The following is a 23,149-nucleotide window of genomic DNA, read 5'->3' on the forward strand; positions in this document are numbered from 1 at the left end:
ATTAATAAATTGTGTATTTAATAATTGGTTTCTTCAGTTTAGAAATTTATACCCAGAAAAAAATAGTTAATTCCCTTCAACTGACAGAATTAAGTTGTCACCTTCATTTCATTTGTCCCTGGCAGTCTAAGTCTATGGACCACCCACTTGGAATTAGTGGTCTACTTTGGTCTTGAACTGGGATATAAGATATTTACAGGTTTGGCTTTTTTATTTTATGATGTGAAAAACAATATTGTCTGTAGTTGACATCCCATTACAGGACTTTTGATATCACTGTCAATGTCAAAATCAAAATCCCTGGAAGTTGAAATTGTTTAAGAATAAAAACTGTCTTTTTGTGAGTTTGCTGAATTGACCCATTAAATTTTGTAGCAAAAGCTGAGTATTCATAAGATGTGGGACACTTTTAGGTACTACGGACCTTTAAATCTTAACTGTGAAGACTTTAAACAACTATGTGAGTTAGCATCACAAATAATATACTCTTACCTGGCTGAGTGGAAATGCAGAGGACAGAGGATATATTCTTCTGTAGAGTTTCAAGAGCCTTAAAATTATCCACTTCGAAAACTTTGGATTCGTCACCACCGGCCATGGTCACCAACTCAGTCCTTTTTGCTTCTTTCACTCCAATACTGACGACAGTGACTCCGATGTTTCGCAGTGCATTAGACGATTGTTCCAGGTCGTGAGGGTCAGTGGCTTCCCCGTCTGTGATCACCATGAGAACCTGAGGCACCTTTAGTGCTTTGCGGCCGCCATGATCAGCATTAAAGTACTGTAATGTGAATGTCAGGGCCTTGCTTGTGTAGGTGTTTTGACCTGGTTGCTTCAAGCCTGTCATTGCTTTGATAACATCTTGTTTGGAGTGACAATCTTTCAGTGTTAAAATAGATTCAGGTTCGTTAGAATAGAGAATGATACCAAAACGAGTCCAGTTCGTGTGAACTGCAGTTTGGTCTACAACTGACTTCATAAACTTCTGCATGCTTGTGAACTCTGTAGCATCTATGCTCCCAGACCCATCCACTAGGAAGATGATGTCAGCGCTTTCTATCGGCTTACACTCTGGTTGAAGAAAAAGACAGAGCAAAGGGCGGTTAAAGGTAAAATGGAAAACATATTGGTTCTTATGTTGTTATCATGAAAAAAAAAATCAGTAACTGAAGTTGCTGTAATGGGAGAGATTCTTCATATAAAGTAAAGAAATTCTGCTTTTTGCTGTAGCCTAACATGCATATGCAGTTACTTGGCTGCAACTTCGACTACTCTGAAGGTATATGCATCTGGACATTTGATAAAGTTTAACACAGAACTTTCATCCAGGCAACTGGGATTCTTTCTTGTTTCTAAATTTTAACAGAGAAATGTCACTGAGGTATATGTAGTCATTTGATAATAATCTAATTGATCGGGCTATCCTTGTGTTATGGTTAGACATCTACTAAACTTTTACTGACAGTCCAAATTTAGCCATTTTTTAGCCTAGATGTCAGGTAGACGTATATGTAGCTATTAAATGTTGTTTAAATGGAAAACTGCTTGCTGGGTAACATGTTTTTAAAATATCTAATATGTCTTATCAACTTGGAACATGACTACCTTGTACTGCTCTTACCTTGAGTTGACTCGCAGATCTTCAGAGCCAATTTGCTCTCCAAGTCCTTCAGAGCATCAAAGTTCCTCTCACTAAAGACCCTCTCCGATGAGTCAGTGATTTTTATCAGCTGGTCAGTGCTGGCTCGGTCCACTCCAATGGCGTAGATCAGCACTCCCTTGGCCCTCAGAGCTGCAGCAGGGCCGCTGACCTCATCCTTGGCTTTGCCGTCTGTTATCACTATCAGCCTCTGACTCAGGTCAGGACGCCCTCCTCCGGTTTTATCAAAATATCTTGACACCTCTGTGATGGCTTGTCCAGTATTCGTACCTTGATTCATCTGTTGCATTTCATCGATGGCTCCCAACATTTCTTCCTTACTGTAGTATTCATTTAGGGAGAACTCCGGTTTGAAGTCAGTGCTGAACTGCATGATTCCAATGTGCACCTCATTCTGCCCGATGGCAGACTTGTTGACAACAGATTTCATGAAGTTTTTCATTTTTTGGTAGTCTTCCTCTTCAATGCTGTCAGAGCTGTCAGCTAAGATAATGACGTCAGCCTGTTTATCTTTGCAAACTGTGGACAGAGAACACAGAAATATTAACATGGTTGTTCCTTTTTCTGACTTTTCTGGCCTTAGGGCCCAGACACTGGATATCACTGAGATTGCAGGCAATAAAAGAAGCTACTGTGGCTGTGAATTTTTCAACGACTAGTTGTTTAAAAGTGTGTTTTTTGAGTCAGTATCTGAAGTAAAATTTTGGAAGACTTTAAAAGAGAACTTCTCAAATGAACTCTGTACCCAAATTAGTAAGAATCCACTTATGCAGTGAAAGAGAGACTCCAGAAATAACTAAAGGATCTAGCAGAGGCTAGGCTCACCAAGTCAGAAAGTGGGCAAGCCTACTTTTTCTGCTTCACTATGTAACAGTGGTGTACAAAGCTTCTAATCTATAATCTGTTTAAGTGTAATGGCTCCACCTTGTTTGTTCTTATTACTGTGGCTCTGTCTGGCCACCTCACCTCCACCCTACATACTCCATAGTGAGCCAAAGTGACATTGGAACTTCAGGGCTCTGTTGCAAAAGTGATAAAACTTCATTGAAAAGTTTGCCGTTTCCAATACCACTAAATACTACAACTCCTCTACAACTATCATTATTCAACAATGTTGTGTATTGACCTCTTTGCCAAGACAAGGATGATAATATTGGACTGGCGAAATTTATGGAGAAACATGAGTGGACATGAACTAATTCAAACATGAAATAATAAAAATCGGCACTCAATCCAAGATTTGTACACAAAAAAGCAGACAAAGAGGAGGAAAATAAATTTCCTGTCAGAGTCTGTCATGTGAACACACATGCCTGCACACACTATTAGCTAGCTAGCTAACAGATGCACACTCAATATACAGTACATATATATATATATATATATATATATATATATATATATATATATATATATATATATGTAAACTCAAACAGGCTGTTCATCAGCTGATCAAAAGTTTAAGACCATAGCCTTAAAAAGTCAAAATCTGTGCAAAAATCTGTCCTTTATGTCATTTTCTTTCAGGCATTCATACTGTCATGATCTCTTGATGGCAAAGGCAAAAAAGCTTTCTGTCTTTTAACGTAGCAGGATTGTTGAGCTGCACAAGAAAGGCCTCTTGCAACGTGCCATTGCTGCCGAGGTTTGACACAGTAAGAGAGTCATTTTAAATTTCTTAAAAGATCCTGAGGGTTGTGGAACGAAAAAGTAAGTGGTAGACCCCAAAAAATTTCACTTGCACTGAGCCGGTGGATCCAACAGGCTGTCCATGAAGACACAGGCCGATTCTCGACCCAAATTAGGGCCCTTACTGATGCTGACTGCAGCCCAATAGCCATAAGATGCCTCTTGACTGAGGGCCCTCGTCTGTGTGGTAATGACTGTGTCTTTCAACAAGACAACAATGCAGTTCATGCCTTAGTTAACGCCTGCCTGACGAAAGACTTCTTCCAGGAGAATAATGTCATTCTTTTGGATCATCCTGCACGTTCCCCTGATCTAAATCCCACTGACAACATTTGGGGATGATGGCAAGGGAAGTTTACAACAATGGACGTCAGTTCCAGGCTGTGGAAGCCATCTTCCCCACATGGAGCAACAATTCCACCAGCCTCCTGGAAACACTCGCATCAAGCAGGCCTAAACAAATTTTTGAAGTGGTCAACAAGGACGGTGGGGCTCCTCACTACTGAGTCCTTTTTTGACACTTTTAGTTCTGTTTTTGGTTTTTTTTGGGCTATGGTCTTAAACTTTTGATCAGCTGATGAACAGCCTGTTTGAGTTTAAATCCAGTTTTAAATAAATTGCCTACTTTCTATTTTTTGTCTCTTGCTCCTGTTTCTTCTTTTTGTATTTTGAAGCTCCACTTACAACCTGGTTATGATCCACCAGTGCAAAATGCGAATACTTATAATTTTTCTCCCGGTCTTAAGATTTTGTTCAGGAGTGTATATATATATGTTAGGGGTGTAACGATTCAGTGATGCATCTGATGCAATGGACTTTAATGTGTAAGATACGAGTGCATTGGTTCAGACGGCTTGTATCAGTAAAAAGCTGAACATGAATTGGAAACAAATTGATGCAGCACTTGTGTATTGATAGATCTCATTAGGACACTCATATGTTTCATTTTTGGCATCAGGGAGCTACCGCTATAACTTTCCTTGGTTTTCTCTCTCCCCCTGCCTCCGCTCTCGCTGGACGCCTGCTGCCTCACTCACACAAAACAAGTGTTCATCCTCTCCTGTCTCTGCTCTTCATTTACTCGAAACGCCCAGTGGAGAAAGTGATGCCGCACCACCAAACTTTCGTAACGTGTCAGTGTGGAATAAGTTCAGGGTTTAAAAGAAAGATGAGAAACACTGCTGCAAATCATTTATACAAAACATGCTGGACAACAGGGTACAGAGCCAGGAGTCTCCCGACAAACAGAGGTGTCACTGGGAGAGCAGGTAACGAGTAGCATCAGTATTCCTCCACACTCCACTTCATCTACATGGTTAAATTCAATCAAAACCACAGCACTCATCGCATAACCAAAAACCATTAACAGTATTACTAGAATCAAAATGTGAAGATTCACGCATTGCATCATATCATATTGTATCATGACAGATATGAATCATATTGGACCAACTCGTTATCTATCTAAAAATTTCTAAGATGTATCATATCATTGAACATGTATCGAGATATGTATCAAATCTGTCTCAGTCAGTGAGAAGCACATCCCTACTCTCCCCCTTTCCCATCATACCTTCATAAATGAAAGGCATAAAAGCCCCAAATAATATTTAAAAAAGTGTGGTGCATTTTGAAGTACAGATGAAGTCGTATAACAAGCAAGAATGAGAAAGAATTTTGCTTTCAAAACCTCAACAATTTTGCTCCGTGCCCAAACGCTCACTGAGTGTTGTTAAAAGAGACAGTGATGTAACACAATGATAAACACACTTCTGTCCCAACTATTCTCGATCGTGTTACAGGTATCAGATTCAGAATGAGTAAACATTTACAAAAAAATAATAATTAATCAAACCAAAAATTATTTACATTTTACACAGAGCCCCAAGTCTTTTGGAATCTGGGTTGGAAATTCAATTGCAGTTTTCTTGCTTTAAGAGAAAAACACAGAAATTCCTGTTTCACTTAAACTTTCCATGGGCTAGACACATTTCCAGACTAATTCATTGTTCCTTACCGTCTGGAGTACAGATGTCTTCTGTGATTTTATCTTTGATGGACTTCAGGGCATCAAAATTATTAACAAAGAAAGTCCTCCTGGGGTCGCCGGCAATTTCGACGAGCTCAGTCTTGTTTGCATCTTTCACCCCAATGGCATAGATAATGAGATCTTGCTTCCTCAGTGTTTCTGCTGGAACCTTGACTTCATCTTGTGATTCTCCATCTGTGATGACCACCAGATACTCTTTGACTTTGGGATCACGAGATGCTTTCTTAAAGTGCTCTCCCATGGATAATAGCGCTCCTCCTGTTTTCGTCCCACCTCCAATTTGTATAATACTCTGCACAGCTTTCTCCAGTTCATTAGCACTTGAGTGCTCTGTCAGGTCAAAGTGCAAAGATGCCGACTCAGAATATCTCATAAGCCCCATACGAACATGTTGTGGCCCAATAAGGAAGGTACGAAGAAACTCAATGATGAAGTTCTTCATGTCAATGAAGTCTTGACTCTGAATGCTTCCTGAGTCGTCCATCAAGAAGAAGAAGTCTGCTTCATCCTTCTGTATACACGCTACAGAGGAAAAACAATTACAAGAGTCAGCTTTTTTTACATAATGAAAAAGGAAGGTCAAAAATGAACACTTAAAACACTGGGGAATGTTTGAATAAAGACTACACCTAAAGAAAAGCTACTAAAGAGACAAAAAGTACAATTTTACATCCCCATAGTCAGGAGTCTCAAATTCAAATTGGCTTGGGGTCACTGATGGTATCATCATCTCAATAGTTGGGCACTTCAATGTTCAAGTACTGCAACAAAACACAATATTTCTGAAAATTATTATTTTTTGATTCCACCACTAACAACTAACTATTATATGTTACACGTATGATCATACATTATATAAATTAGTTAGCAGCGCACTGACACAAGCAACTTTTCTGTCACTCTGAACTGGTCATTAACATCCCTGATGAAAATGGTGAATTGAGCATTGTCCATTTTGTGCTTTCATCAAATGCCAGAGTGAGCAGTGAAAACACATAACTGATCATAAAAGTCACCTCCTAACTTGCTAATATGTTCTGCTGCTGTGTTTACTGATAGAGAAACATTGTTGTGATATTCTTTTCTGGACAAAAAATATCAGCTTACTGCAACATGCAGTCCTTCAGAACAACACAAATACAATTAATTTTTAATAGTCTGTGTATTCAGTTGAAGGGTATTTTAAATTGGTATTAAACAACTACAAAAAATGATTAAATAAAAAAAATTGCAGGTTAGATAATATTATATATTATATAATATTATATTTTTTTGACATGGGGGGGTGGGCCCTGGATAATCATGTGAAAAACCTTTGCTAGAAAGCACCACTAATGTTCTATATTTTTGCTTTAATTTTTAAAGTAACTTCAAAATATGGTTAGGGTGGACAGGCCTTTGGTTTATGACCAACTATAATTTGGTAAATGGCCAGGGATTCCTGACCATTCCAGCTTTTTGAGGCTAGGTCAAAATTACTCACTGGTCCACACATATTATTCTCATCACTTTACATTAATTTAATTTGTGTATTATATTACTAATATTACAATACTAACGTTACAATACTAACACTGTCAAAAAGTTCGATGTTCTGTGTACATGGATATTGTGAGTATTCACAAACAAAAAATGACCATTAAAATTCACTGGTTCAAACCTCCTTTGATGTCTTCTTTGCTTGTACGGTCTGTGATCACTTGGTGAATGATGTTAGTGCACAGGGTTTTCTGCAGGTCCTCCGTCAAGGGTTTCAGCTGGGTGAAACTGTCCACAGTGAAAACATGTGTAGAGGAGGGGTAAGACGCCATCTCCTTCAGTTCGGTTTTATTGGCATTTTTGATTCCTACAGCATAAACGGTGACACCTGCCCGACGGAGAGCTGCTGCAGCATCGCTGACATTATCCTCGGATTTACCGTCTGTGATCACCACTGCCACCTGCTGGACACCCCTCCTGCGGCCCCGTTCCCAAATGAAAATTTTTTGTAGAGCAAAGTTTAGAGCAGCTCCAGTGTATGTACCACCTCCTCGATAAGGCAGGATCTTCATGAACTGCTGGGCATCAGTCTTGTAATTGAATGAATTGAGGTAGGCGTGCACTGTGGGCTGCGTGTTGTATGTAACAATGCCTACTCGCACTCTGGTCTGATTGACATCCAGACTGCTCACAATGGAGTGAAGGAAAGTCCGCACCAACTGAAAGTTGGCAGTTCCAATGCTTCCTGACTCATCAACGATGAAACAAATGTCTGCCACATTGGCTCCTTTGCAATCTGTGAAAAGAGTGCAATTAATTAGATTGAGCCATTTGCTATTCAATCATTTACATATCCGCAAAGATGAAATATATCACAGAAGCATTCAATATGTAATACAGCCAAAATTATGTTTTTGAGCTATTTCTTGCTAACAGACCAGCATAGTTGTTGCTTTAAGTGTCTGATTTGTGGCATATTTCAAGTTTACATTCCAAAATTGTTTCAACAGCACTCAAGAATATTTCAAAATGTAGAGAAAGGAAGAATACATTTAATAAAGCTAATAATGTAATTTATTTCTCACTGCCTGTAAAACAACTCAAGTTGCTAACTGAAAAATGGCCAAAGGAAATGATGGCTGATGTTTCTCACCTTCAGTAACTGGCTCCGGTTTCTCAGTCACAAAGTATTCTTTTAAAGAAGTTAGGCTGACAGAATCAAATGCAAAATTCTCACTGGAAAGTAACTCTATGAAAGTCATTGTTGCACCTGCACTCATCCCAACAATTTTTATCCCTGCTGATTTGATCTTATGTGCCGGCCTAGACACAGGATCATCTGAGTCTTTTTCACTCACAATGACCAGGAATTGTCTGGAGCCTTGGTGTGCACGGCCTCCTGCATCACTGGTGAAAAAGTGAGTGTCGGCATACTTCAGAGCAGCACCCAGGTAACGTGATCGGCTGAGTTGTGGGCGCAGGCGAAAACGTTTGACAGCAGTCAGGGTCTCTTGTTTAGTTTGATGTGCATTGAGAAGAAATTCAACTTTGACATCTGTACCATACTGGGCCAAACCAACACGGTGGGTAGACGCTCCAACATCAAGTTGATTGATCAGTCTGATAAGTTCAGGCTTAAAGATGGATAAAAACTGTCCTTGAGCAATGCCACTGTCCACCAAGATGAAAATATCCGAGAACCTTTCCACCAAAGCTGAAAGAAGACGAAAAACAGAAAAACATTATTACATTTAATTACATTAGCCTACAGGGCCCCGTTTCCCAGAGCCTTCGTAGCGCTACGTGCGTCGTAAGTTGTATTTTAAGGTCTCCCTTAAGGTTGTCCCAACTCTGGGAAACAGCCCGTAAACTTAAGGGAGACCTTAAAATACAACTTACGACGCACGTAGCGCTACGAAGGCTCTGGGAAACGGGGCCCTGTCTGATAATCAAGCCAAACATGCCAATTTTCTACAAACAAAGAGCTTGTCAGATTGTTAAAGAGTATGTACACCAACAGTTTCTGTCTGGTTCCACCCAGCCAGACCTCACAGTCTTGGCTATTTCATCATGTTTGGGAGGATCCAAAGATTTAACCTTAACTGACCTTTCAATTTGAAGGAGATTTTTTGTATTTTTAGGTTCTGACTTTATGATGTCAGGATCTTCATAGTGCCTTTGATTAGGTCATTGGGAACAGGTACACTTTTTCTTTCGGATGTGTTCAAACAAGACTTTGTAGGAAGAAAACTGACATCTTAACTACACCAACATATACACATTTTTTTGCATTTGTCAAAACAGGCACAAACCCCTACAGGAAAGGGAGGGACAATCAATCTCTGGTTAAGAAGCCAACCACAGTAGGATTTCAACCTAATAGACCAAAACCTGATTAGAAGCCACAGATTTTCTAAGCTTTGTAATTGTTTTTTTGTAAATATTTTATTGCAAAATTAACAAATGGACAAGTACATAATGTTTCCTCCAATCCTTTGACTTACCGAGCCTCTGATCTTCCATCGAAACACAAACCGTTTGCAGCAAACGCTCTGACAGCCTTTGGAGAGCCTGGTAGCTATCAATGGTGAACAGGAAGTGCTGTGAAGGCTGGTTGGCAATGTCCTCAAGCTGCTTCCGGTTGATTTGTCCCACCCCAATGGCAAAAACTATGACTCCCTGCTGCCTCAGGCGCTGTGCAGGCTCTTTAACCTTGTCTGTGGACTCCCCATCCGTTATGACCACAACAATCTGAGGCACCCGTTGACTGGCTCGGCTCTCGATGTCTTTGGTGAAGTTCTGCTCCAAGAGGAATTTTATGGCCCTGCCCGTTTCTGTGCCCCCTTGTCGGTAGGGAATTCTTTCCACTGCAGCCAGCAGAGATTCCTCCTTCGTGTGATCGCTCAGCAGGAACTCCTGGTGAGGTTCATCGCTGTACTGCACCAAACCAATCCGAACTTTGTCGGGGCCAATGTCGACGGCTGTGATGACGCTGCGGAGAAAAGACCGGACCTCCTGAAAACTCTGATCACCAATACTTGAGGAGCCATCAACCAGGAAGATGATGTCGCCCATGGTGGCATTTTGACATGCTGGACAGAGGAGAAATAAGGTCACTGCATGCAAAACAGCAATATTACAGGTCACAATGTCACAAATTATGATGAACTAATGAAAGATTATTGAACCAACAACATAGAAAGGTCCCATTTCACCAGCTGTGATTTACACCATGGAAGTTATTTCCACTTAAGTTCTGAATTTATTTGCATTTGTTGTTTTCTCCTCTAATACACTACACTATCCTTGTTTGCACATATTATGTTGAAACAGTAAAAACATCTTTCACCATTTTTCCTCAAAATGGACCCCATCAATGTACTTCATTGTTCCAAGGTCCTGACAAAGTCAACCATACGAATACCAAGTGCATAAAAATCACAGCGTCTCATCTTCCATTTCAATACCCACCTGTTTGTTGAGCAGCGATGCCATAGGAATACACTGCTACAAGGAGGCAGAACAGAAGACTCTTTCCTCCCTTCATGTTGGGACGGCTCAAGAGTTTCCCTCTCTCTGTATCACAGATTGCACTGAGTTAGACAAGCAAGCTGAAAAGAGGCTGCACAGGAAGTGATCTGGTCATGACTTTCAAACAGTTTCTCAAGTTTTGTGTTGCTAATGGAAAGACCTTTACATCCAACTTTATGTTCTGTCAAATCTTGACAACAAACATCACAAAATTAAGTCACTGATTATGAGAAAAATACACCTGTCTGTGATATCAACAGTACAGACATATCTTCAATTGCTGCTAGAGCATCACACTATTTGTTTGGGAAAAACATGAACTGGAAACATGCACCACAACCAGCCTAACTTCAGTCTCTGCTTGTGACTATTTCTGCAAAAGACATTCAGGTTGCACAAGACATACAAAAGAATAAAGTCATATCAAATCTGCCACACAGGATCTGAAAGCAGTGAGGACAAGATATCCAAGTATAAAACAAATTGCTACTACTTTAGAATAAGGCTATCCTTATAAATGGTTTATAAAATTGTTATTAATTAGATTTGAGGAAGGACACACTTTATAAATCTTCAATAAACAAGTTATAACACATACCCTTTAGTTCATGCACAACTGAAGGTGACAAAGGCTCAGATGTAGTGACCAAAGCTGGACGATTTAATGTCACAGCTCTGACTCAACCAAACCTCACTGACATCACCATGACAACAAAAATAATAAAACAGTTCTGTCTCTTCACAAGTGTTAAGTTCTTTTTTTTTCTCAGTAAAGTTATCAAGAACCTTCACAAATGTACTTTGGCTTTTATGGAGCATTTTGCCTAAGAATTCAAATTAAATGCTTTGACATCATCAGTCAAATCAGATGTTATTATAGCCTACACTTATCGGCTTTTTATACACAGATACCGATACTACAGCGATATAGCTGGATAGGCCAATATCAGCCAATAATTTATCAGCCCTGATATTTATTGTGCATCCCTACTTACTTCTACTTTTTAATCAGATAAATTCTTCACGCAGATTAATTGATGACTAAACGTTAACATCCCTACACTTGATAGAAAATTTTAATCAGTGCCTCCTGTTCTGCAGATCTTAAGGTGAGTCAGCTACAACAAATTTCACAACCCTTAAATTTTCCAGACTGAACCGATAAAATCCACATTTCTGTACATTTTCCATCACTGCACAGTAGATAAGAAACATTCAAAGTCACTTACACAACTGACGCTGCATCTGCTCCCTCTGCACACAAACGCAGGAGTCCTGCAGTCATGTAGGGAGCTGCAGGTTTCTAGAGGAGGATAAAGAGGAGGAGGAGGAAGGGTAGGACCCAGCAGTCAAACTCCTCCTCCTGCGCCCACCACATTCTGCAAAAGGGGCAGATGAACTCTCATGTTTTACTTTTTAAAATTTATGTCTGATCCAGAGTTGGCTTGTGACACGAGACAAATTTCAGAGGAATTTCACAGTCAGGTCAGCTGTTTCTGGTCTATACCAGAGGTGCGTCTGAGGGCTTTCATCACCTCTTTGCCAAATAATTTCGTATTTTATTTAATTCAACTTTATTCACCCTTAAGATTGGTTTCCAATCTTAAGTTTGCAGTCCATCCATCCAGTTCTTAGTAAATGATAGTTATTCTCAAACAAGTTGCATGATTAAAACATGAAGGAAGAAAAATGGAACAAAATCAAAAATATATTTTGTAGTGTTATTTATCCATCAAGTTAGTTTTGATGAGAGCTGCAGAGTTTTGGAGACATCGGCCATAGAGATGTCTGCCTTCTTTCCAATAAAACAGAACTAGCTTGCACAAACACATTTGAAAAAACTCAACACCAGTGTCTCTTCCCAGAAATCAAGACCCAGTCACTCAAGATAGTCCACAGACCTTGTTGTGAACAGTGTCATGTAAGTACAACATTCTGCCTGCCAAACTACACCTGCCAACTGTATCACTGACATACTGGCCAACCGTGAGACCTCAAAACGCGAGGAGGATGAGACTCAACTAAAACTAAAGTGGAGGGTCTGGGGGTCTCAGTGGGATGAAAGCATTATCCTTACATCAGCCTTACAGCCCATTTCACATTTGGTTACAATAACACACACAAAAAAGAATATTTAACAAATGTTTTTGTATGGGTATGTTGATGAGGCTGCTTGTACAAAAAATGTCCTACTTTCTTTACATAAGCAACAGAAAATTTTCTTTTCAGGACAAAATTTGAGTATTTCTTTCACCCTCTTTCTCAATCTCGCTGTCTCTCACTCAATAAAAGAGGAAGAGAACTGGATACAGCTGGTGCAAGTGGCTCTCTTTCAACTTTCGTGCATGCTAGGAAACAACGTTCAGTGCAACTGTACTGGTGTCTGGGTGGAAACAGCCACTTTTCAGAGTCGAAAGGCTTATTCAGTAGTGCCAGAGACAGGGTGTGATAACTAAAAGGAAAAAGCCCCTTTTCCACACACGAGCTTGACTCTGTTTGACTCAGTATATCAATGCAGCACAGCAGAGATTTGCATTTCCATTACAAGAGGGCTACTTTCTTGAAGTTGTGTCTTTAACTGATGATGAACAGCTTAGCTCAAGCTGAGCAGCTCTAAAACAGCAAATAAACACTAAACCTTCTCTAAATTCCTCTAAAGTCCTGTGTTATTGTGTTATCCAAAAGCCTTCATTATGAGGCAGCACAACCAGAAATCTTTCAGTTTTCATCTGTGGTAACCATCACAGCTCCTTCACTGCTAAAAAAAGAACAAGACTGTAAAATACAGCAGCTACCTGAACATAAAAACTGTGACACAGGAGAGAAACTAAACTGCAAACCACGGAGATCAGCTTCTAAAGACCTGCCAGATGAACACACAGTCACAGACACTTTTAAAGATGTCTTTCTCACTGCTCTTGAACAGAGCAGAGTCTTGAAACACAGGTATTTGAAGGGGAGACAGAAAGGTCATTACGGGTTGGCTGTGGTTGGCAAGACATCACTGTAGCCCAGGATACAGTAGTCGGGCTCGCTTTGGCCCCACCCCAGAATAGGTCCATCTCAGGTGCTACTTTGCACAGTGTTGTGCAATCAAAGTTACAATAGTACGGTTTGACTTGGCGCAGCCAAAAGTGCCTGTGGAAAACCCATAGGAGTCTCACAGAAAAATTGGGATGCTAGCAAGTATTACTAATGTGCTAGCCAGGTCAGCAATGCTAATGTTACAGCTCAGCTGAGGAGGATGCCACTAATGTTTACATGCCATGTTGTTGCAAGCACAGGACTCTTGTACATGAGTAGACATATGCTTCCCTCTGCTCAGTGACACAGCTGGTGGGTGTAGTTTGGTATGGATAAATAGCACAGGTCAGAGGAATTTTTTGTTTGTTTGTTTTCTGTGTTACTATGATTCCATTGTCAATTTCCATTGTTCCAAGGTCACTGGTACACCTTTACCACGATCCCTATTGTAAACTATACTGCCGACCAGGTTGTCACTTACTGAGGATGTCTGTAGGTCAGAGGGGTGGGCAGAGGATTGTGGGGTCTTGGCTTGTGGAAGAAAAAATTTAAACAAACTGCAACTGAAAATCCCTTGGATATTTCACTGTACTGTACAACATTTTGTTGCATTTTCTTCAATAAAGTGTTGTTAAAAAAAGGAGTTTGCTACTTACACATTTTTGTTTAAAAAATATATTAAAAATACATTAAAAGAATCCAATTTGCTTAGGCCTGGCAGGCTTTGTTCTCTGCACACACTGGGCACTGTGCTCACGTACTGCAGTGTGTGAGGTGGAGTATTGGCTTCAGAGGACATGTTCTGGGGGATTCTGGGGAAAGTTAACATATTGTAGTTTGGATAGCAGTCGAGGTCACACAGCTGAAAAGTTCTGTGAAAATTCTGAAGAAAAGGGTTTTTTTGCCTCTGTAGTGTAGCCCTGCAGGCTTCCAGGACAACAAGCAAACCCCAAATATTTATAGCAAAAATAATGCCAAATATCCATTCATTCAGAACTCATTGCATTCTTTCCCTGACTACAGCTTTAGGGAGGCAGATTTGACAGTTGCTTTCTCCTCCCCTCCTTCATGGTTCACTGGGGGTGAAGCAGACCCAGAGGAAGGAAGCAGATGGAAAGAGATGTGTTAAGTAGATGACATTTATAAGCTGTTGTGGCTCGGACATATATGATGCTGAGATTATGGAAGAGTTGTAAAGAGAAGAAAACAGATGTAACCAGAAAGCAGAGCGATCTTCCACTCCTCTTTCAGAGAAGGAGGGAAACAGAAAGAGGACAAAGAAAAAGAGAGTGCACCTGATACATACTGCCCTTCACCTGTTTTTACATGTCTGTGACATATTCTACAGATATATGACACACACAGACTAGTTAAAGCAGTCAACCCAGGGGAAAGTCTTCTCTGCAATACATAATGAATGTTTCAGTATGATCTTTTTAAGTATTATTTGGGTAGAAATCTTGCAAGAACTTTGCAAATCTAGGTCTGACTGGCACTTTTTTTTTTTTTTACCAACGACATCTTGTTGCACCTCTTTTTCTGCAATGGTATAATGGGTATCTGACTGGAAAATTTGCTCAACGTACAGCTTACTTCAATTAATCAATTCCTCATAAACACATGACGGTTGTGGACAGAAAGATATGGAAACATAGCTGTGCATTAGACAGTTCTGGCCTCCACGTCATCCATTAATTCCTTATAATGGACACCTCACTGGGCATTATCCCTTACTTTTTCTCTTCTGGGGCTGCACAATTAATGGCAAAATAATTGAAGTTGCATTGTGGCCAAGTGCAATATCCAAATCAACAAAAATCACATCTGTAATTTTTTGATAATCGAAAAGAATTGTGACAAAACAGCATTGTAATCAAATACTGTGGTGCTGCCAAGATGCCCTGGGCTAAAAATACTGTTCTCCAGATGTAAGAAAACATGCTTTGAAATTTTGCACCATCACTTTTTTTTCAGTATTTTTTTCAGTGAAAATGAAAATTGTGAGGCAAAAATGATCATTCCCACTAATCGGACCACAATTTCAGTCAAAACAATCACAAAATGACTTTTTTAAATCTTATTGTGCATCCTTATTCTAATTCAAAAGATACTGGACAGATTTAACGGAGACACTTGAGATGCACTTTCTTGTGTGCCAAGCTTTTCTTCTTCCATGTTTCACAAACGCTGAGAATTCCCACTAAGCTACATCTTGTGTTGTTAGCACTTCTCAGCTCAAAGCACCATTACGTCTCTCTAAGAACCATCTCATTGAGCTGCTATGAAGACTCTTAATCTGGTTCTGTTTTATTTGAGATTATCCTTTTTGCAGTTAAATCATGTTGTGGCAGCTGACAGCAGACAGAGAGTCAGGAAAGAGTAAAAATCATAGACTGGATCTGGCAATGTGAGACCAACTGAAAAAAACATTAAGTCCAGATTTCCAGTGAATTTCAGACCTGATTTCCCACAAGTATAGAATCTGTTCTTCTTACATCATTAGGAAAACATTACCTATACTCTGGCCAACGTTTTCTACACTCAGCAGAGCAGACAGTTGAGCTGCTGATTTCTCTAGTTAAACCTGCCCCGCCAGAGCTCCTTTAATTTTTGAAGTTTTCATTTATTCATATCCAAAAGAGACAAAGGGGCATTTAAATCATGTTGGAAAGAAGTCAGCAGAACAATGAGTCCTGTTGATTAACTTTAGCTTAAAGTCTGGTTGAGGCCAATAACTGAGGCAAGAGCTTTGATGAACTAAATCAGTCAGTCTGTGGGTGCTGGTGATACTGTTTAAAAAAAAAACTGGACAGGGTTTTATTTTTGGTCATATATTACCCATTTAGCCTTTCAAACCAAAGTTTATTGCTGCCTTTAGAGGACTACAGTAAAACAAGACAAGGGGCTGCATAAGTTTGTGATGTTACAGGTACCAGTAAAAGGCTGATCATGAATCATTTTGTCTGGCCTAAAGCACAATCAATACAGGTGGTGAGCTGATATATCAACAGATATGATCATAGATACAGCTGGATGATCTTTATACCTCCCCATATAGTGTCTATAAAAAATTTTCACCCCCTTGAATGTTTTCCCCTTTTATTGCTTTTATAAACGGAATCATGGTAAACATAATTTGGCTTTTTTGACAAAAAAAACAACAACCCAAAAACAATATCAAAGTACTTAATATCAAAGTGCAAACAGATTTCTACAAAGTAATGTCAATTAATTAAAAATATATCATGTAAAATAAGTGACTGGATAAATATTCACCATCTATAAAGTGACAGACCTAATTCAAGAGGCCAGTTGGTGCTAGTAGTTTTACAATTAGTGAAATGGAGATCACCTGAGTGCAATGAATGTGTCTCAAGTGATTATAGTATAAAGACACCTGTTCATCTGTATTCCTGGCTATAATTACACCATGAAGACAAAAGAACACTCTAAGCAGCTCCCATGAAAGGTTATTGAAAAGTATAAGTCAGGGGATGGGTACAAAAAACAAAAAACAAAAAAATCCAAGTCAGTGAACATCTCCTGGAGTTCAGTTAAATACGTTATCAAGAAATAGACGGAATATGGCACATCTGTAAATGTACCTAGAGCAGGCTGTCCTCACAAACTGAGCGACGGTGGAAGGAGGACACGAGTGAGGGAGGCCACCAAGACACCTATGATACTCTGAAGGAGTTCAAAGCTTCAGCAGCTGAGATGGGTGAGATGCTGCATTCAACAACTGGGTTCTTCACCAGTTGAAGCTTTATGGGAGAGTGGCAAAGAGAAAGCCACTGTTGAAAAAAGCTCATATTAAATCTAAAGCCTTAAGGCATGCGGGAGACTCCATGGTCAAGCAGAAGAAGGTTCTGATGAGACTAAAATGGAGCCTTTGGCCATCAGACTGGACGCTATGTTTGGCAGAGACCAAAGACTGCAAGTCACCACAGACACACAATCTCCACTGTGAAGCACTGTGGTGGCAGCATCATGCTGGGGGGATGTTTCTTGGCTCCAGGCCCTGGAAGGCTTGTAAAAGTAGACGATAAAAGAATGCAGATAAAATATAGGGATATCCTGGAGGACAATCTGATTCAGTCTGCAAGAGAACTACGACTTAGGAGAAGATTTATTTTCCATCACGACAATGAGCCAAAGCACACAGCAAAAGCTACACATACATGGTTTAAAGAAAACAAGCTGAATGTTCTGGGAGAGACGCACGTACTCAGTACTGTGATTGCAGCTAAAGGTCAAATACTGACTTGGAAGTCAGTATTTGACTGGAAATATTTTTACTTAGCTGACATTACACTGTAGAAATCTGTACATTGAGTCAAGCAAATTGACCACGATTCCATTTATAAAAGCAATAGCAGCGGAAAACATCCAAGGGGGTGAATACTTTTTATAGGCACTGTAAATCAAATTTATTAGGTGACAAGCAAACCTTTTCACCATTGGAATTTGATGAGGCATTTAAGGCTCTGGCTTTAGCTTTTTAGCTAGTCTGACAAACATCTGTATCATTAACATCAGTATAAAAAAGGTCACAGAGGTGTATCAGTTACTTTAGTTCCATTCGTGTGTCCCAGGAGGCAGCGACAAAACCAGAGGAGGAAACTGAAGAACTTTTTTGGCGTATGTGTCTATCGAGCTGTTGTCACTGGAATGAAAGGGCCACCATCTTGTAAAATGGCATCCAGCTTCCTTAATACTTCCACAGAGAACATAAGAGCTGGAGAACAATGACATTAGAGATTATAAACTGGCAGATTGGAGATTATAAACTGGCAGTCCAAGTGTCTTATCACTCCAGAATTTCTACAGGAAACTTAAGCAAATCAAATTATTTGAAAAGAATTATAATTATTGTACCAGAAGCAATTTTAATTATTTTCCACATTTTATGTTCAGCTAGCTAGTCAATTAATTTTTATTAAATGAAATTCTGTTTCCCAACATGAACGTTCAAGTGTTTCAGTGTCTTCTCAACACTTCCAGGAATAAAATTAATTCAGGAAATAATACTGATATCAGTGTGTAAAAATACCACCTGATGTAATTTTTTCTTAGTCTAACAATCTCCCTGTGAAATAAATAAATAACATAAAATCACTGGTTATGTGGAGAATGTTATGTTATGTGGATAATACAATATTTACTACATTATACACTCTGGGGTAGTTTAATATATAATGCTAATGCTAATCCTATGTATTGCAGGTGATATTGCAATCTGAACAGTAACTAGTTTTCAGACCCATGTAATGGAGTAAAAAGTATAATATTTACCTCTAGTGGAGCAGAGCTTCACTAGCTGCAGCTCATCCATAACCAAGACCTGTACAAAGATCCAGCCCTGCCACATGTACCTTACCAGATCACAGTGCCTGATTCAGTCAGTCTGTGTTTCAAGCTTTGCTCACAAATTTGCTCATTAACAGCTTTGTAATACTTCCTGTTTTTCCTCTGCCTGCAGTCCTGTCTGGCTAATTTAAGTCAGAGATCTGTTCCATGACTGTGGCTTAAAGAAATTGCTGCTCGGTAACCACAGTAACTGATACCACTGAACTAACCTGCTCCGTGGCAGGTTAACTGTCAGGCTTAATTTAATTGTGTGTTCAAGACAGTCCCCTCAAGTGTCTTTTTGTGCTCACATCGCTTCTGTCTGTGCAGAAACACAAGTTTAGACCTTTTTCTATGTGACCAAGCATGAATTTACATGCTTACTTTAGTTTCAAAGAACATATAAATTTAAAATCGGCTTTTTGCTACATAGTACAGCTGAAGACAGACAAGAAAAGAAGGAATGAAATGAGAGCAGGAGAACATGTAGGTCAGCCTCGGGCTGGAATCAAACCTGTTGCTGCTGCAGACCCCCTACTAATCCAGCCTTGCAACACATAGTCATCCTGAACGGTCTCCTGCCCCTCTGTGTCTAGCACTCGGGTTCACCTGGTCAGCCTTAGCAACTCTGAAATGAAATAGAAGTATGCAGTAGAATACAATGGAAATACTCAGGCACAGCTACCTCAAAAATGTACTGAACTAAATGTGCCAAATAACATTCCACCAGTGGATGTTACTACACATTTAAGGAACGCTGAACTCAGTCTGCCCTCTGAATAACAAATAATCTCATTATTCTTTGCTGCCACATGGAGCTGCAGACAGACACCTGCTGCTGACTGCTCTCAGGTTTGAAGATGATCTGATGCCACCTTGTGGCATAAAAACAGTACTCTTTGTTCTGCTGCAAGCTGCAGGTGACTTCAGTTACACATCACATTAAGTCTATTGTATATTTTTGTATGAGATTGTGAGGAAATACCAAGCAACTGTCTGAGCATTCCACTTTACAGCAAAACCATCAAATAAAGGCATGATGTTTCAGTCATGCAGTCTGAAACCAACCGAATAGTAGACAAGAGCTGCAAGCAGGTTGTGAAAAATCACAAAATTTCACATTTTTAGAGCAGAAGACAAGACACAGATGACTTGAGAGATTCAAATAATGAACAAACATTGAGTTTTTGAGATAGATGTAAAAATGTTAAATAAATGTGATGGAACCACGTTCAGGTTTGAGAGTCATTCGTGCCTCCAGTGTTGGACAAGTTACTTTTATTTAAAAAATATATATTACTTAACTTATTATTTGCTATCAAAAGTAATTACTTATATTAATTGTTGTATTACTATATCATTTTAGTACATTTTTGGTGTCTTTGTTGCACTCCAAAATTAAGTGCTGAAATTTAATTTTTAATTAATTAAGTTAATTAGATAGGAATTTGTAGGAATCCATTACATCAGTGGTTCCCAACTTTTCTTCCTTGGAGCTCCTGCTTCTTGTATCTAAGGAAAGCTGAGCCCCCCTCCCAACCTGAACAGAGACTTTAGTATAAATTGCACCTTTTCTGCAGGTGCTGGAAAACTTTGAAAACATTTTAATTTTAATGTGCCATTTTCAAGGTTTGAAAAGTGCTGGGATTGCAAAATGCATACCTGTGTAGTTAGTTGGAGAAGGCATATCACCAGTTTCCTCAGGCGACATTGTGGGATGTGTTGTAGGAGTATGGGGTGAGGTGGTCAAGGCTCAGGGCATCCAGTCTCAATGCGCCCAAAGCAGGAACTGTGTCCGGGTTCTCGGTAGTAAGTCAGGCTCTTTACCAGTGAGGGTTGGCCTCTGATAGGGCTGCACCTTATCACCAATCCTGTGATATTCATGGACAGGATCTCAAGGCGTAGGGGGTCATTGGTCTCTGAGCTCCAGCACTCACTAGATCAGTTTGCAACCCAGGGGAGGTGTTCCAGGCACGTCCAGCTGGGAGGAGGCCGTGTGGCAGACCGAGGACTAAGGGGGATTAAATCTCTGCCCTGGCCTGGGAATGCCTTGGGATCTGTCGTGACAAAAAGTCTCAGAAAGATGGGCCAGTAAGTTCTGGGCTTAATGCCACAACACCTTATCAACCTTATTAAAAAAACACACTTATCACTCTTATTTCAGAGTTCAGACCATCATCAGAGGAAAAACAAGTCACAAGTCCTGCCATTTGAAGTTTATTGATCTCTCTGGTGTAGAAAAATTAACAAGCATGAGTCAAACCTGGGTTAGACTAAAGAAAGAGACTCAAAACACTATTTTTATTGATATTTATTTTATATTGTTTGGAGGCCTCCTCCCTCCTTTACCATTTCAGCTCACATCCAAACATACCCGTGTATCACTTGTCCTTGTTTTTTGGCCTTGGCCTAGGTCATAACACGGCAAACATCTACTTCCTTTAAGTTTGGTTGGTTTGGTCATATGCTTTTTTTTTAAAATAATAATACCAGTTATTCATTCTCCCTAACAATGTGCTACAATTTGAACTGGTCGAGGTAAAATCCCCCTAGTTATCTTCCCCTAGCAGTTATACCTGGTCAGGCATGTGCTACAAGATCCTTGGAAAATACCAAAGTGAGGAGGATGCCAAATACAGCACTACATAGTGAGCATTATGATGAAAAATATGCCACTACAGATCCCCCAGTCAGAGCTGGTTAATGTAGCTGGGGAAAGGGATATCTGGGGACCCCTGCTGTAACTGTTATCTCTGTGACCTGATTTCGGATATGCAGTCGAAGATGGATGGATAGATAGCGAAACGGTCCCTGATGAGTGGGTGAAAACAGGATCTTGACAAAATTGACAAAAAGTCACAAAGGTTGATATACATCAACCTTATTGGTAAACCTTGAGGCCAAACAGAGTAATTTTTGGGCCTCCTGTTACTTGTCTTAATGTTTTTTTTTCTTTCTTTTGCTGCACAGACACTTTTAGCGGAGAAAATCATTGGAATAAGAAGAAAGAATAATCTGAACAAAACCAGTAGGGGTCCACAGTCAGCGACGCTGCTTGGACAACCTTTAAGGTTTTCAGCCTTGACAGAACGTCATTCAAAGGTTGCTTTGTGCCCAGTGTTTAGGAATAGTCAGGTCAGGATGGACTGAATCTGTGTATTGATATTGAAAGACAACAATTGACTTTGGTGTTATCTGAAATAGAAATTTTAATCAGAATTCAGTACGAAAAGAAAAATGATAGTTTGTTGCTACAGAAATGGTACCAAATCCAGATTAAGTATAAGTAGTGCTTCAAATAAAAAAAAAAAAAAAAAAATAGCACCTGATCTCATCAAAATCAAAAATATCCTGAAAGACACTCGAGTCCTTGTTGTTCATCAGACAGTAAAAGGTGGTATGGATGTCCAGGAGAATGTTCTCAAGTGCAAAAGATCAGTAAAGATTAAATATTAAAACTATCTCCAAGGGTAATTTACTAAAGCAAGGTTACCTTTTTTGGGAAAAACAAAACATGCAGGTTCAAGGAAAAAAAAAGCAACTCATCATGATAAAAACTCAGCCGCTGAGTTTTGGAACAGTTTAAACTTTCCAGATGTTGTTTCAGCTGTGAGTAAAAGCTTCTCAAGACTTTGTGATTTTTCCTTGAAGATGCATTTGCTTTCAAAGAATTTTCCTGGTTCACATTTAGTGCAGAGTCGGTTTTCTTCAACGAATCTGTGGATGTCCTTTGACGGCTCATCATCATCCTCCTCATCGGCTCTTCCTCAGACAGAGTGCCTCACAATCCTGCTCCGTCTCGAAGCGATTTTCGTTGCCGCCACAGCCACCAAACCAGAATGGAGCACACATTCGCCGATAGGTGTCAAAATACCACATCATGGTGTAGTTCTGGCACTCACCGACGTCCACACTGAGGAAACACGCATCTGAATGGAGACGAGAGAGAGGGATTCATACATTAAACGAAGGATGTCCCTCCTCTGTTTAGTTCAAAGCTTTAACTCATTTATGGTGATGAAGACAAAATTGGATGTTGTTGCTGTTCTATCTATCTAAAATCTTACAACATCACTATCTGAACATTTTTGACTTTGGCGTTGTCCAGGGCCCACCGCTGGGTTGAGCTCATTACTGTCACAACTGCAAATTTTATTTTGAAGGGTCAATCTCACAATGAGATCACAGCATTCATCTATTTAATTCATCTAAGGATCAATGCTGTCACACACAAGTCAGGACCACAGCCTCTGACTGGTTGATAGACTCGACCAAAGCCATCTTGGGATAGCCAGTGGGTGAGTAACAACATGCTAAGAACAAGAACAGCTGTTTAAGACAGAAAATATGTATTAATAACTACAGAA

At 39.7% G+C, this 23,149-nt stretch overlaps 2 protein-coding genes across 2 annotated transcripts in view; both read right to left on the bottom strand.

The window, feature by feature from the left end:
• LOC146322062 (collagen alpha-6(VI) chain-like) overlaps positions 1-11,712 on the bottom strand; it is a 45,316-nt gene extending 33,604 nt beyond the window's left edge. The window contains 8 exon segments of the mRNA XM_084725877.1: positions 493-1,071; positions 1,622-2,179; positions 5,367-5,921; positions 7,060-7,674; positions 8,032-8,592; positions 9,383-9,970; positions 10,350-10,454; positions 11,639-11,712. Coding sequence (XP_084582003.1) covers positions 493-1,071; positions 1,622-2,179; positions 5,367-5,921; positions 7,060-7,674; positions 8,032-8,592; positions 9,383-9,970; positions 10,350-10,425 — 3,532 coding nt within the window. The 5' untranslated portion in view covers positions 10,426-10,454; positions 11,639-11,712.
• Positions 11,713-21,966: 10,254 nt separating this feature from the next.
• The window catches only part of LOC146322063 (collagen alpha-6(VI) chain-like), a 45,896-nt gene continuing 44,713 nt past the window's right edge, over positions 21,967-23,149 (bottom strand). The window contains exon 37 of the mRNA XM_084725878.1: positions 21,967-22,711. Within this exon, the coding sequence (XP_084582004.1) occupies positions 22,536-22,711 (176 nt within the window). The 3' untranslated portion in view covers positions 21,967-22,535. The remainder of the gene's footprint in view (positions 22,712-23,149) is intronic.

The sequence above is a fragment of the Lutjanus erythropterus genome, chromosome 9 (genome assembly GCF_056507025.1).
Source record: "Lutjanus erythropterus isolate fLutEry1 chromosome 9, fLutEry1.hap2, whole genome shotgun sequence".
Lineage (NCBI taxonomy): Eukaryota > Metazoa > Chordata > Actinopteri > Lutjaniformes > Lutjanidae > Lutjanus > Lutjanus erythropterus.